General features: G+C 39.7%; 1 protein-coding gene across 1 annotated transcript; it reads right to left on the bottom strand.

The window, feature by feature from the left end:
• Positions 1-787: 787 nt before the first annotated feature.
• On the bottom strand, positions 788-12,177 carry qdpra (quinoid dihydropteridine reductase a). Its single transcript, XM_047585727.1, has 7 exons — positions 11,855-12,177; positions 11,676-11,768; positions 10,711-10,807; positions 9,787-9,927; positions 5,474-5,582; positions 3,708-3,791; positions 788-1,613 (listed from the first exon to the last, which is right to left on the bottom strand). Exons 1-7 carry the CDS (start codon positions 11,936-11,938, stop codon positions 1,511-1,513), a joined length of 711 nt encoding a protein of 236 aa, XP_047441683.1. The 5' UTR covers positions 11,939-12,177; the 3' UTR covers positions 788-1,510.
• Positions 12,178-13,276: the final 1,099 nt, after the last annotated feature.

Genomic DNA, 13,276 nt, shown 5'->3' with positions numbered 1-13,276 from the left:
GCCACCTGAGAATCCTTCAGCCTTCATCTGGTCACAGGCTTTCATCACACTGAGCACGATCTACACAAAAATATAAAAGTGGAGTCATAAACAATAATGTAATTAATATAATTAAGTGAAGAACTGGACCCCCTTTTTTTTCTTCTTCTTTATACGAATCATGCAATTTTAATTCCGTGATCAAGTTTTCATTAAATGTTTCTGTGCAAGAACTTCAAGGCTCCTGAGAATGTTTCAAGTTAAACTAAAAACAAAACTTTCATCATGCCAAGAATGACCTAAATAAAAATGGACGTGGACAAGCAGTTTAAGAAGTAGATTTGGGACTTTAAGGTCAGTGGTGCAAATCCCGTCCTCCAGTGTCCATGTGCCAGACATTTAACCACTAATGCACAGATATATATGACTAATAAAAAATCCATTTAAATGATAATTTCTTTTGAGGAATTTGGCCCAAAATCTTTGAAGAAATGTGAAGGATTGATGCCTGCAGTGTCCATGAGTGAAATTTACAGCCCCTTGTAGGAACACATAAATCCTCACCTACGCCAATGCTCCAGATCTATAGCTGAAAATAGCTCCTCAACATCTCGTCACAGAGTAACATTTCCTAAAAACACAAGTGTGGAGCTCATTTTAGAAAACTTTTTCAAAAATAAAACCTTTTCTTTTTTTGTACGTTTTAGATTACAGATAAAAGACTTTCTAATGATGCGGCTGAAGATTCGTGTGTGATGCAGCATTCGTCAAATATCCATTTTAAAGTGAAACTAAATGGTTCTGGAGGTGAGACTGTTTCCTGCTCGCTTTATTGTGAATTTTGACACAGTGACAACGCATGATTTAAAAAAAAAAAAAAACACCCACAAAAAGAACAGGGCACCTTCCTTCTTCACACTGCAGACACCAAGGACACTTTGACAGCTATGACGAAAAAATATAAGGCCATTCTACTCTACATCATATTGTCCGTTTGAGAGAAGACAGCGGCTTTCTTTCAAGTTTTCAGCAGCGGCAGACGACCTTCAGAGACCAGGAAACAGTAGAAACTCAAAGGTCTACACATCGCACATGTCAGACTGGACTCACGTGTAGGTACGAAGGATGGGGACTTTGAAAACATGATGAAAAGTAGGACATCTTAATTTTCTGCACTAACACTGTTATACTTCACTGGTACTTCGAATATGACTGAATGCTCCGTTGGTGAGCAGAGCACTACTGGAGATTTAACACTGTCTGTTGGAGAGAGACAGCTGTAGTGATCTGCAGCTAGATGGCGCTGTGAGGCTGCCTTTTTGCAAAGACCCCCGCACCCCTGGCAAAACAAACACATCTGGCTGACTCCTCTCCACCTCCTTATTTCATTCAGTTCCTCTCTGCCACCATTTCTCTTCCTCACCTCTACACCCTCCAACCATCCTCATCACTCCTCCCATCTCCCATCCATCTTTATCTCGCCTCCCCCCTACCGACCCCCACGGCCGTCTCCTCAGCTCGGCTCTGTCCTCTACTGAGCGGCCACGGCTTTGGTTTCGCCCCCAGACGTAAGCAGCTGCATCAGGCTTCCTGACGCCGGACGGTCGTCGCCGGTGGCCCAGCTGAAGAACGTTCTGCAGAGAAATAAAATATAAATATGTAAAATGGGTTCGTAGAGGTGTGCATTAAATAAAATGATCGGATGAGATAGACAGGAGGTTCTTCACACACAGACGACCAAGATCAACATCTACACTGATTTGTTACTGGTTGTTTAGCTACCTCCATGTTCCCTCATGGAAACCTGTCACATCCTCACGGAGCGAATATGAGCATCAAGCAGAGAGAAAGGATCAGATCAAGTGTTTACGTGGTTATTAGTGGCCATTATTTTCCTGTTGAACGGATTATGAAAAAACGTTAAAACTTCTCCAAGTCCAAAATTACACTATACTTCATTTTACTGGTGAGACATGAATGCACGTTTTCAGTTTGTGTCCGTGTGTCCATCTACAAAAAGCAATTAAGACTAACACCTCTAATGTCATGCTAAAAAAAAAAAAAAAAGAGTACAATAAAATCCAGTGTCTTGTCATCTTGTCTGCTGTCAATAATGACTTTAGCAGGATTAATTGGTACGAGAAGGGTTTTCTTGATCAAAGCTCATGGGCTGCTTTGTGTACATACATTGTATGCTATTACCGTGCATAGATTTATAATGTGTTTGTCCAGACAGGATGTTTCAGTTATGAAATTAAAAAAAAAAATACACTAGTTTTAATACAAGAAAGATGATTTTTTTTTTTCTGGTCTAACATTTCCAGCAAAGTAAATACGAACCTCTTTCATTTAAAGTACTGATGTAATGGAGAGAAGCTGTTCAGTGAACAGTCTTTAGGCACAGAATAACAAAATTGCAAACTAATTGCCTCCTCCTTTCATTTCCGGTCAGTCAGATGGTTTCTATTTCTGTCCTCAGACCCTCATCTGTTTCCTCGGGGATTATCAAAGTGGATCAAATCCCATCTAATCTCCATCAGCCTTACACACGCAACGATCAACGATACGACCTCAGATATCAACACAAACGTCTGCCTAAACGCACACAACATTTATCCAGATGTGTTCCAGTGATCTGATTATCTGAATAATTTTAATTAAATTTATAATTATTTTTCCAAGAAATACATTTTAGTAACATTTGAAAATAAAAACTACATACCAAAAAATATGCCTAAGTATACTACACTGGGGTGTTGTGCAGTTGATTTATTCAATTGTTAGTATAAAGTTGAATTGATTGAAAATTGAGTCTTTGTTGTAACTTATGCAGGCTGCAAAATATAATGAAAATCACATCAATACGACCACAAATATAGATTTTGTGTCTGCTTAAACCTCACAAACAACATATAATTTCAATTTATGGTTTTAAAGGAAACAAGATGACTGTGAAGCAGAACGCTCCCGGCAATATCCTGTATGTTCTTGGCTCATGTCTCCTGCATGAGACTGTTTGTCGGGTAATTTCAGTGACTTTTATGTAATTTGATGCTGAAAATGTTTCTGTGATCCAACATCATAGGTGCATGTGATGCTTGTGATGTCGGCCCCTGAGAATCAAAGAGCTCCTTGGCCCAACAATGAATGATCAAAAAGACACTCGGCTTTTCTGTCCCCAGCTTCCCTAATAGGACAGAATCAGACACATGAAGACGTGTCAGCAGGGGGCCCGCTGTGATCAGAGACATGTAGAGGAGCCGCACAGCAGCTGCACAGGAATAATCAGTGTTAACATGGTTATAAGGAGGTAATATTTTTCTACTGAGTGGATTAACAAAGTTTTACACCAGCCCTCAAATTCCTTCTGATCGAACCAATCAGACGCTTTTATTCTCAGTGGAATAGTAGTGTCCATGTAAACATGGCTTAAAAACATCTAGGATTTGTGGAAACAAAGGAGATGAACTATATGGCAACATGGGGTGAAGAGTTATAACAAAAATTGTGAACCAGAAAAATTCACTTTGTGACATTTTTGGAGAAATCGTCCTTATTTTAAATATTTAAATCCATGATCCCAGATACTGGAAACACAGCAACTTTCAAATCACACAGCCAAATATTTACCTCGACTCTAATATGAAACCCTTCCTGTTTCCAGAGTTATATTCTGCCTTTGAATAAGAAAGATAATCACGTAAAAACAATATTGGCTCAGCACTCACTCTGCGATGTACTCCAGCGGCGTCCAGGAGCCGAAATCTGCGTCAGGCATGAACTTCCTGTTCATCGCCGTATCCAAGGTAACGCTGCCAAATGAAGCCAGACGACAATCAGGGTGAGCAGCTGCATCTGAGCAGAGCAGACGGCAGCATCTCCATGCACATATCACACACTGTACACAGGACGCGTAGTCTTTCTGAAAGCATGCTGAAACATCCTGATGTGATGTAGTATTTCTGGTCGAGCTACCACATACATAAATTCAAGATCATACACAGATATACCAGAGAGAGACATCATCATTCAGAAGCTTTTTAAAAAAAATAGAGACTTTCCAAAATGAGGACATTTTTAAATTAAAGGGCAGCTACCATCCAATGACTCGGGTTTTGAAAGGGACGGATACATGCGGATGTTCTAAAAACAACTGGTCAGTAATGGGGCGCCTCCATTTGATCCGTTTTATCATATTCAACGATCACCCGCCTTTAGAAGAATACCCTCCACCATATATGATGTTGCGGCAGTAGGGGCGTAGGGTGCTCCGGCAGAAATGCAAGTCACGGGGCTAATGGTAAACAGCTGTGACAGCACGCTGGAGAAACAGCCTCTGTCTGGCCTCACGCTGGAGGAAAATCATCCAAAGAGAGAGCAGGGCCGAGATACACCCCCTGAACACCCTTTTGTAGCGACTCACGATGACACTGCAAAAACAGATTCTAAACTCAATAAAGCAAACACGACTGAGGCAGATTGTGTGCGCACACAGAGATCTACTGGGTGTAAACGGCTTCTCTTCAACCTAGAACTTAGCCAGCCAACATGGCAAAGAGTGTGCGATACAGCTAATATTGTAGCACAACAGTTTTCAGTCCTTCCACCAGATGCTCGTCTATTTATGTGCAAGTAATGTGCATACACACCGTATTTTTTCAACAGCAAACTGAACTGAGATCTTACATGTTTGTCCAGTATATGGATTCAATCAAGGCTGAGTAATAAAGAGGAAAAAAAGAGGAGCTCGCACTCAAAAGTCCAAAACTTAGCGTACATGTTGATAGGTGCTTGTTTCAGTCTATCAATCTACTGCAGTTCTATTAGTTTCATTTTTTTAGGCACGTTTACACAACTGAAAACATTTGTGTACGTGTAGCATTTGAAGAAGTAGACAAAGTAAGTCTGATGGCGCACACAAGGGCAGAAGTGCTGGTGTTTTTTGAAGCTTCAAATACACTGGCATACTGCAACCAAGTGCTAAAAAGAAATAATTGGACTACTAGCTTCTCATCTGTTCACTTATTCTACATCTTGGCAGCTAGACTTTGTGTCAGCCTGTCAATGAGCGTCTGCATTTTTGGTATTGTGTTCACACCTCTGCTGGCAGCTTTTTCAAACACTTGTAGAAATTAGCTGGTCAGAGAGAGATCACTATGACTGAGACACGGAAGTGACAAAAGTAAACAAAACAGCTTTTTTTATCGTTGTAAATCTTCAATTCATCTCAACAGTAGAATACACAAATATTTTAACAGCACGATCATCTAGAGTTAATATACTTAGACCAAATCAGGTCTGCAAACCTTCAACAGCTGATGCTCGAGAGACAGACTTTCAGTTGATTACACCTTTAAGGCATCCATCTGTGGTTGCTGCACATATTACACACCTTAAACTGTGATGTTAGGATTTAAAGTGTTCCCCTGGCACATTGGAAGTTATTAAGTCTGGAACTTGATGTGCATTTTGACCAAGTGTGTTAAATACTCACGGTAGAATGGCAACAGCAGCGGCTCCAGAGGGCATGCCACTGTTTTTTGCTGCCAGGCTCTGACACAGCTGGTGGACGGCGGCCTTGGCCATGCCGTAGCCTATCATGCCTGGAGATGGCAGATGGAATATTATTCAGTTTTCGTACGGAACACAGACCACATCAAATTCATCACACGCTGTGCCCAGGGCATTGATTTAGTGGAGGGAGGTCAAGTGGGCTATGAATCTATAGAAGGGATATCCTGAGACTTTTAAAGCCGGAATATTGACAATGTAAAAATGCAGCCCTGCTCTCCACATGCTGCTACGTGTTGATGCAGAAAGAAGCGTTGGACAGCCGGGATGAAAAAGTTTGTGTGATTTTTTTTTTTTGTTTTTTGTGTTTTTGGTAAATTAGATCATGAAACAGTATGGGCTAACTCAGTAGACTGTTCTAAAGTTTTGGCATCTGGAAACAATAGTGCTTCTCCCCACAACAACATAACAGGCTTTCTAAAGAATGCCAAGCATCTGCTCAACCCCCTGAACCATCTTAGGACTTACAAAGCACTGACCAATGGAAATGGGGGGTGGTGATACGACTTTTCTTTCCCTTTTTTTTTTCTTTTTCAAAGAACAAATGGTTCCATGGATTTGAAATGTAACCACCAGAATAGCTAAGGTTTAGACATCCTGTCTCATGCTTAGTGTCATCAGTCGTAAAACCCCAGTAATGTAAACAGTACGTTTTTACATGCGCCCAAAACATCAATTTCCATAGAACATTTTTGTCATGTGCAAAGTGGTAAACCAGACAAAGAAGATAAAATTGATAAAAGCAGACGAAGCCACGTTTTCAACACCGCTGCCTTTATCAATTCTGGATTTGTTCATTTATTCGAGCACTTTTTTTAAACACCTGGTTGTTTTGCTACCTCTGCATTTCTGTCCCTCCTGGAAACTTGTCCCCTCACCTGGTTTTTACCCCGTGTAGCGAAAATATGTGCAAAAAATAATAGATTTATTCCAGTCAGAGAGAAACATTCAGTTCAAGGGTTTACATAATTATTAGGAGGTAATATTTTACTTTTAACAGATTATCAATGGTTTGTGCCACCCGCCTCAATGTGACTGAAGATCCTTCTGGTCAGTCAGCCAGTCTGTTCAGACTGAGGTGGTTACATGTATTTTAAGTTCTGATCGGACTATTGTGTTTATTAGAAATGTCAATGTAGCAGGTGCAAGACTTTGAGCGGAAAAAGCTTCCGTCCAACATGTTAATGTGAGGAGACAGATTTTTTACAACACCTATCCATCATTAAGGCTGGTTTTCATAAACCTTTTCTAAATTTAAAACACAAATAATGTCTTACATAACTGCCAAGTGCTCCTCAGCAACAGCTGTAGTGTCCAATCAACTGGTGAAACAAGACTTAATGAGCGAAAACTGACAATGCTTTGTAAATGTAGGTATGCCAGTATTTAATTTCTTGGGAGTTTAGAGAGAAATGTAATTTACCCAGATGTTGTAGAATTTTGTGATTTTGGTTTTAAGTGTCCACAGTTTTTGTCAGTAATATGATCAATAATTGTGCCATATCTGTTGACGGATCACGTCCTCTTATCTCCTTCTCTTTAGTTTCCAGTGTTTCAGATTTATTCTTTACCTCTGTTGGTTTCATAGCAGTAAAGTTGGACAGCTAGGGCAAGTAGCTCAGGGGAGGCTGGTGAAATGTGAGCCATGTTATCAAGACGTTACAAATTATACTCCAGAGTCTCAAAGTCTGCCACTTCGTCCACGAGACACGTCTCTCCATAGCCTGTTCTGTTTCAGAATCAGTCCTACAGGCTTCTCACAGGCTAATCCTCAACTAGTGAAAGTCAAAACAAAGGCTGGACTGAATTCTGCGTGGACTATAATGAGAAGTCAGTTGCTTAAAGTTGCATATCTTGGAGGATAATCACCAACAATGAAAAACTCACATGATTAAGCAGAGAGACCTCCCCAACTCTTAAAGCTTCTGGAGTTCAACCTCTATTTTAAATCCCAAATCTGGAATAAAATTCACAAGAGAGACATCCACGTGATTTTCGAACCATTCCTTGATGTTTTTAGATGTTTTGTAAGGTCTCGTTAATCTGTTTTAGTCCTCGAGCATTTGATCATTTTCTAAATTATCTTTCATTTTACTACCTGATGTGATTTGTGTTAGTGTTTTCAGCATTTAACAGCCTGTTCATTCACAAGACTTTGATCAACAACAAAGTCAAAACAATTAGTCATCCTAATCTGCTTTTTAGTTTCCTCTGCACAGACAATCTGGATTTGGCTGATGCTCATTAACTTTAGTCTCAGTTTGTTTGATCAAAGCACTCAAAGAAAGGATGAGTGTGAGTGGCTCGCAAAGCTGTTTGTTATATTACTTAACATTTGGCTCCTGATGTTGTCTCACATTTAATTAGAGCTCAAAGAAATAGATTTTTTGTGGCAATCACAGAATTCTATAAGAACACAGGCTGAAGAGAACAATAGTCATAAAGGTGCCTCGGTCTGTTTCAGGGGGTTAACAAGCTCGGCCCATGTGGATATTGCGCGAGGAGCTATATCTGCTGAGTCATTCTCTTCCTAAGCCAGCAGACAATGAGCTTGTGAGCTGTGTGTGGATTGCTGAGCCAGGGCTTTGTGTTGCTGTTGAGTTGGATCACAGCCCATCACATGGCTGGCTTGGTTACAGAGAGGTTTGCTCATCACATGGCCACACACCAAAGCCTCTAGATGAGGCCGACGACCTGGACTAGTCACATGTTAACAGGGCAGCAACTAACAAACTAGAACAATTCATCTGAACTGTTTAACCTATGTAAACCACCCAGTGTGATGTCTTCATTTGTCAGTCACCAAAGAGGTTTCATTCACATACATATAACAAGGAATATTTGACAAATTGACATTTTTGAAAAGCTGGATACAAAAAGTTTGACATTTTACTAGCCTTTAAATAAAGTCACTATTTATTGCCAAATGAGTTACAAAATAGTAACGGAACCTGTGACCCACTGACAAAAATACTGCAACATTTTTATATTTTTTTAACTTTTGAGGGGGAAAAAAATGTTGTATTGTGTTCATGCTAATGTAATCTCTATAAACAGCTAGGTGGGTATGAATGCAGAACCCTAAATCTTCATCTGATAAGGTTCGTTCTGCTGCAACTTCCCATTAAAAGGATTTAAACGGACAAATAAAAGCTCACATTATGAAGCAGAAAAAAGTTTATATTTTTGCCATTTCAAATCAATTTGCATTATTGCAGGGAGTAATGGAACAAGAAGGAGCAGCCACGGTGAGCTGTTAGATGAAGAGCAGTAGGCAACCAACACCATTCACCATGCAGCATAACATCAGATCATGGTTGCTCATACTAGGATGGAAAAAGGGAGCAGTGTGCCTTCTTTATGAAACCAACAATAGTTGTAATACTGTGACTTTATTACCACAAAGGACAAGTGGCGTCAAAGCAGTCAGGACTGAAAAAGCTCTGGCCATTAATTTTATTTGACATATAAGTCAAGTATGCATTTAATAACTGCTTACTGACTGGTGACTGACTGGTGTTATCCTGTAACCTAAAGCCATATATATGGACACTACTTATGCAAATGTAATGATTTTCTTAAAATAAACATATACATTTTATCATCAACTACAAGTAATTCTTATAGTTTGATTTCTGTGTTAAATGTTATTGCTATGTATGAAGGACAATAAATGAATTAATTTGAGACACAGACCTTAGTTCTACAGTTCATCTTTTGAATGCTTTTCATGTCAATAACAAAAAAGAATCTTTGAATTAATTTATGCTACATGACATAATTCTTCTGTTGCTCCTTCTGTTGCTGGGTTCCTAATTTATCTGCTGCAGTGAATCTTATTCCTTTCGATATTTACCAGCTCTTCAAACCAGTAAGGAGGTAGGGGTTGAATCAATAGCTCAACCACACAGAGAGAGAAGGGTTAGGTTCCTGATGGACAAACGGGTCGTTTTGGGAATCAAACCAATGATTTCTTGTTTGTGGAAAAAACTCTAACCACTGCGCACCACTGCCGCCTCACAGCTCATCAGCTTTTGTTTTCTTGTGTTTCTTGGATCCATTTTATTGACACATTTCCCCCCTGCCTGTAGTGAGCCGGGTGTGCTTTTAACTCATGCCTGATCAGGATGTCAATTCCCTTCATGGCCAAAGCCTGTAACCATGACGTGACACACAAGCGAAGCAGGTCATCAGGTCATTACGACTCGAACTGTGAATACAACAGTAGAACCTCACCTCCAGTGCCCGACTGGGCGGCTTTAGCACCGGCCAACGTCAACAGTCCGCCTGGTTTTAGGTGCAGTGCAGCAATGTGGCTGGAGATGGTAGAGGTCCAAACACTCTGTTTCCACATCAAATCTGCGTTTTTGTACAAGTCTGCAGGAAATTATAAAAGACTGCGTCACCATATATTACTGACGAAACGAGGCCAGCCTTTCCACATGTCGGGAAATATTTAGGATGTTGTCAAAGAAAAGCTACAGCACTGAAACAGCTGGATTGCCACTTATAAACCGTGCCAAAACATTTCTACTAGCACCTCTACAATTAACAAATTAAGATATTTGTTTCATCTGTATAAAAGCTACAGTGTAAAAACAAGAAATCACCATTTTACATGAGTTATGGGACAGGCTATCTTTCTGGAGTCTGACCTGGCTGGCTGACAACTGATCAGAGCCAAGAAACATTCTGGCAGATACACTCAATTGGCAGTTTATTAAGTAAATCCAATGCAGACTAATTTAACAAACCTTCATCATGTTCAAATTTTTACTATTAGTGTCTAAAAGAAGTGCTGATTCAGATTTATGGTCAATCTGGAGGAAGCCGTTTGTGATAATGTACTCTACTGAATTATAGAGAAGTTTAAGTTACTGATTTCAATGTAATAAACAAAATAATAGAAATCCTTTGAGGCAGAAGCAGATGGAAAGGTTTCTTTCTCATCAACAACACCAGAAATTAAACCAGCATTTTCCTCAAAACGTTTGAGCTATTCAATGGAATGGTTTGAACAGAAACTCTACTTTTAAATATAAATTACAGTTAACAGAGTACATGCAACATTTAGAGTGGCTTCAGGTTTAACCAGGATGAGGTGCAGAAATACAAATGGCTGATGATTAACGCAATAACAAATAACGGCTGAACTCTGACCTTTGGAACTACAGTTTCCTCCTGCCCAGCCGCCCGCCACACACAAGATGGCATCCACCTTCTGTTCCCCTAGCAACTGAGCCACAGCTGTCGTCACCTGCACAAAAGCAGAGATAACTGCTGACGTCTTTTCATAAAGCAACCCGCCTCACAGACAAGCTGAAAGGGCCTTTAAATGCCAATTATGTTTGAGGTCGCACACCACCTGGAAAATATTAGTTCAGGTCTACAAACAAAAGAAGGATATTTAGAAACCATTCACAGCCGTTCTTTTTTTTTTTTTTTTTTTTTTTTTTTAAGAATACCTTTGAATGGTATAGATTTTAATCAAATGAACATATGAAACATAGGCAACATAAAAATATGTATGACTGTGTAACAACAAACAAAGGAATATTCTAGTGAATTTTATTTACACTCACTTGGAGTTAATTTTAATATAACAGTAAGTCACAGTAAGACTGTCATACAGTAAGTCTTTCCAGAAATCCTCCTTCATGACTGTTATAATGTTGATTTGATGTTGCAATAGCATCAGAAAGGTATTTTTTATACTTTGCATGACAACAGGTTGTCAGAATAATAGAATCACAATACAATTCAATATTACTGAAAACATTATGAAAACTTTCAAGAAGCTAATATTTTCCTTATGACATTGATACTCTCACATATCAACTCTCGAGCAGAAATATCCCTAAATATTCCGTTATTTTTAAGCGTGACTTGAACGCAGCATTAGTTACTTTAATAAAAATTAAAAATTTTAATACTTAAAAAGTACAAACCCACTGATGATAATAATAAGAATACTATTACTACTACTACTACTAATAATAATAATAATAACAATAACAGGAGAAGAAAGGAAAGGAAAAGAAAAACAAAATTGATAAGTGTGAATTTATATTAAAAGTTCAGTAAGCTAGCCATCTGCTCTCCTCAGTTTGACGCCTGCAGCTTACCTGTCCTGCCTGTTCGGTGAAAGATTCACTCGACTTCACAATCACATTTTCATTCGCCTCCTCGTTTGCAGCCATGTCGATGCTAGCGACCCACTGTTTCAGAAACACACCAAATACTGTCAGCGTTTACAGTTTAGCTTTAGCAACGTTAGCCTCTGCCGTTGGCGGCTGTCACTCACCCATCCTTTGGTTTTGAAATACTGGACACACTTTGAGCCCAGAGCGCCTTTTCCTCCGTATACGATCACCCGGTTAGAAGCCATGTTAGCGGTCCGCTTCCCCAGTCAGCAGTGAGAGCTTTAGTTGAATTACACCGAGAGTGGAGAGGAGGAGGTAAATGGTGGGGGGCGTTTCTCTGCTGGGTGCAACAAGTTGACGGTCTTCCGTCGGAATCGGTTCCCTCGTCGGGATGAGTTCCCCCTCAAAACTGAAAACACAGCGATGTGATGAACGCACGTTCTGGTCTCCTGCGCGATGCTCGCACCCCCGGAAGTTGTATGGAGAGCCGCGAAGCCCAAAACTGTTGAAGAAGGTAAAAGCGATTCTTTTGTTGTGGATTAGGAAAATAACATTGAATTCATTAAACAGCCTTTTTCACCTGTTCGTTAGTTGTTAACACAGTCAGCGACTGAAATAATCAAATCATTTATAACCCAATGTTGTTTTAGAGTTATTACGTTTTTATATACACTTAGACTTTAAGTTGTCATGTGTCTGCATGGGTTCTCTCCAAGTTCTCCTGCTTCCTCCCACTGTCCAAGAACATGCTCGTTAGGTTGATTGGGGATTCTAAATTGGCCAGTGAAGGTGTATGAATGGTTGTCTGTCTCTCTGTTTTAGTCTTGAGATAGACTGGAGACCTGTGCAGGGTGTACCTGGGATAGGCTTCAGCCTAATCTGTGATTATTTATTTATTTATTTTGCAAAAATATGATGTGGTTTTACAGCCTGAATATATACTGATTGATGGTATACAAATTAATATCCATTCATACTACACAAACTTAAGTCACAAACACAACCTGTGTTTAACTCAGGTTAACTCACCTCCTATATCAATGCACAATTAATGCATGACTTGTACATGATTTATTTATTTATTTCAGATGGCAGAATAAAAAGACAATACATTGTCAATACACTACAGAGCCTTTGACAATGTTCAGTGTCTAACATACAGACATGTTCACCAATGGTTCCACAGTGTGGAGGAAAATCGAACAGAACTCTGTACAGGGCTAACCAGTGATTATGTTATGTTCTAACCCAGATGCCCTACACATACTGTAAATCTAAACATCAGATTACATAGTACAGCATTACAGGTAGGCACCCCAACACTAACAAACATCGGGCTTGCACTGGAGCTTCTTGAGGCTCTCAACAGCCTTGTGCTGTCATTATAAGCCACTGTGAGTTTTCTAATGCTTCCTTGTTTATAACAGCACCACAAGTGGGCAGTATACAAAGATGTACAATTTGCTCTAAAGAGTGAGATCTTCACAGATTCAGAGCACATGCTAAACTTCTGACACAGCATGTTTGCTTAAGCATACAGCTTCCGACACTGCCTATAGATGTCCTTGTCATCAGACAGGTCA

This window comes from Mugil cephalus, chromosome 5 (assembly GCF_022458985.1).
Source record: "Mugil cephalus isolate CIBA_MC_2020 chromosome 5, CIBA_Mcephalus_1.1, whole genome shotgun sequence".
Taxonomy (NCBI): domain Eukaryota; kingdom Metazoa; phylum Chordata; class Actinopteri; order Mugiliformes; family Mugilidae; genus Mugil; species Mugil cephalus.
The sequence above is the reverse complement of the archived record's forward strand: the minus strand, read 5'-3'. Positions and strand labels throughout refer to the sequence as shown.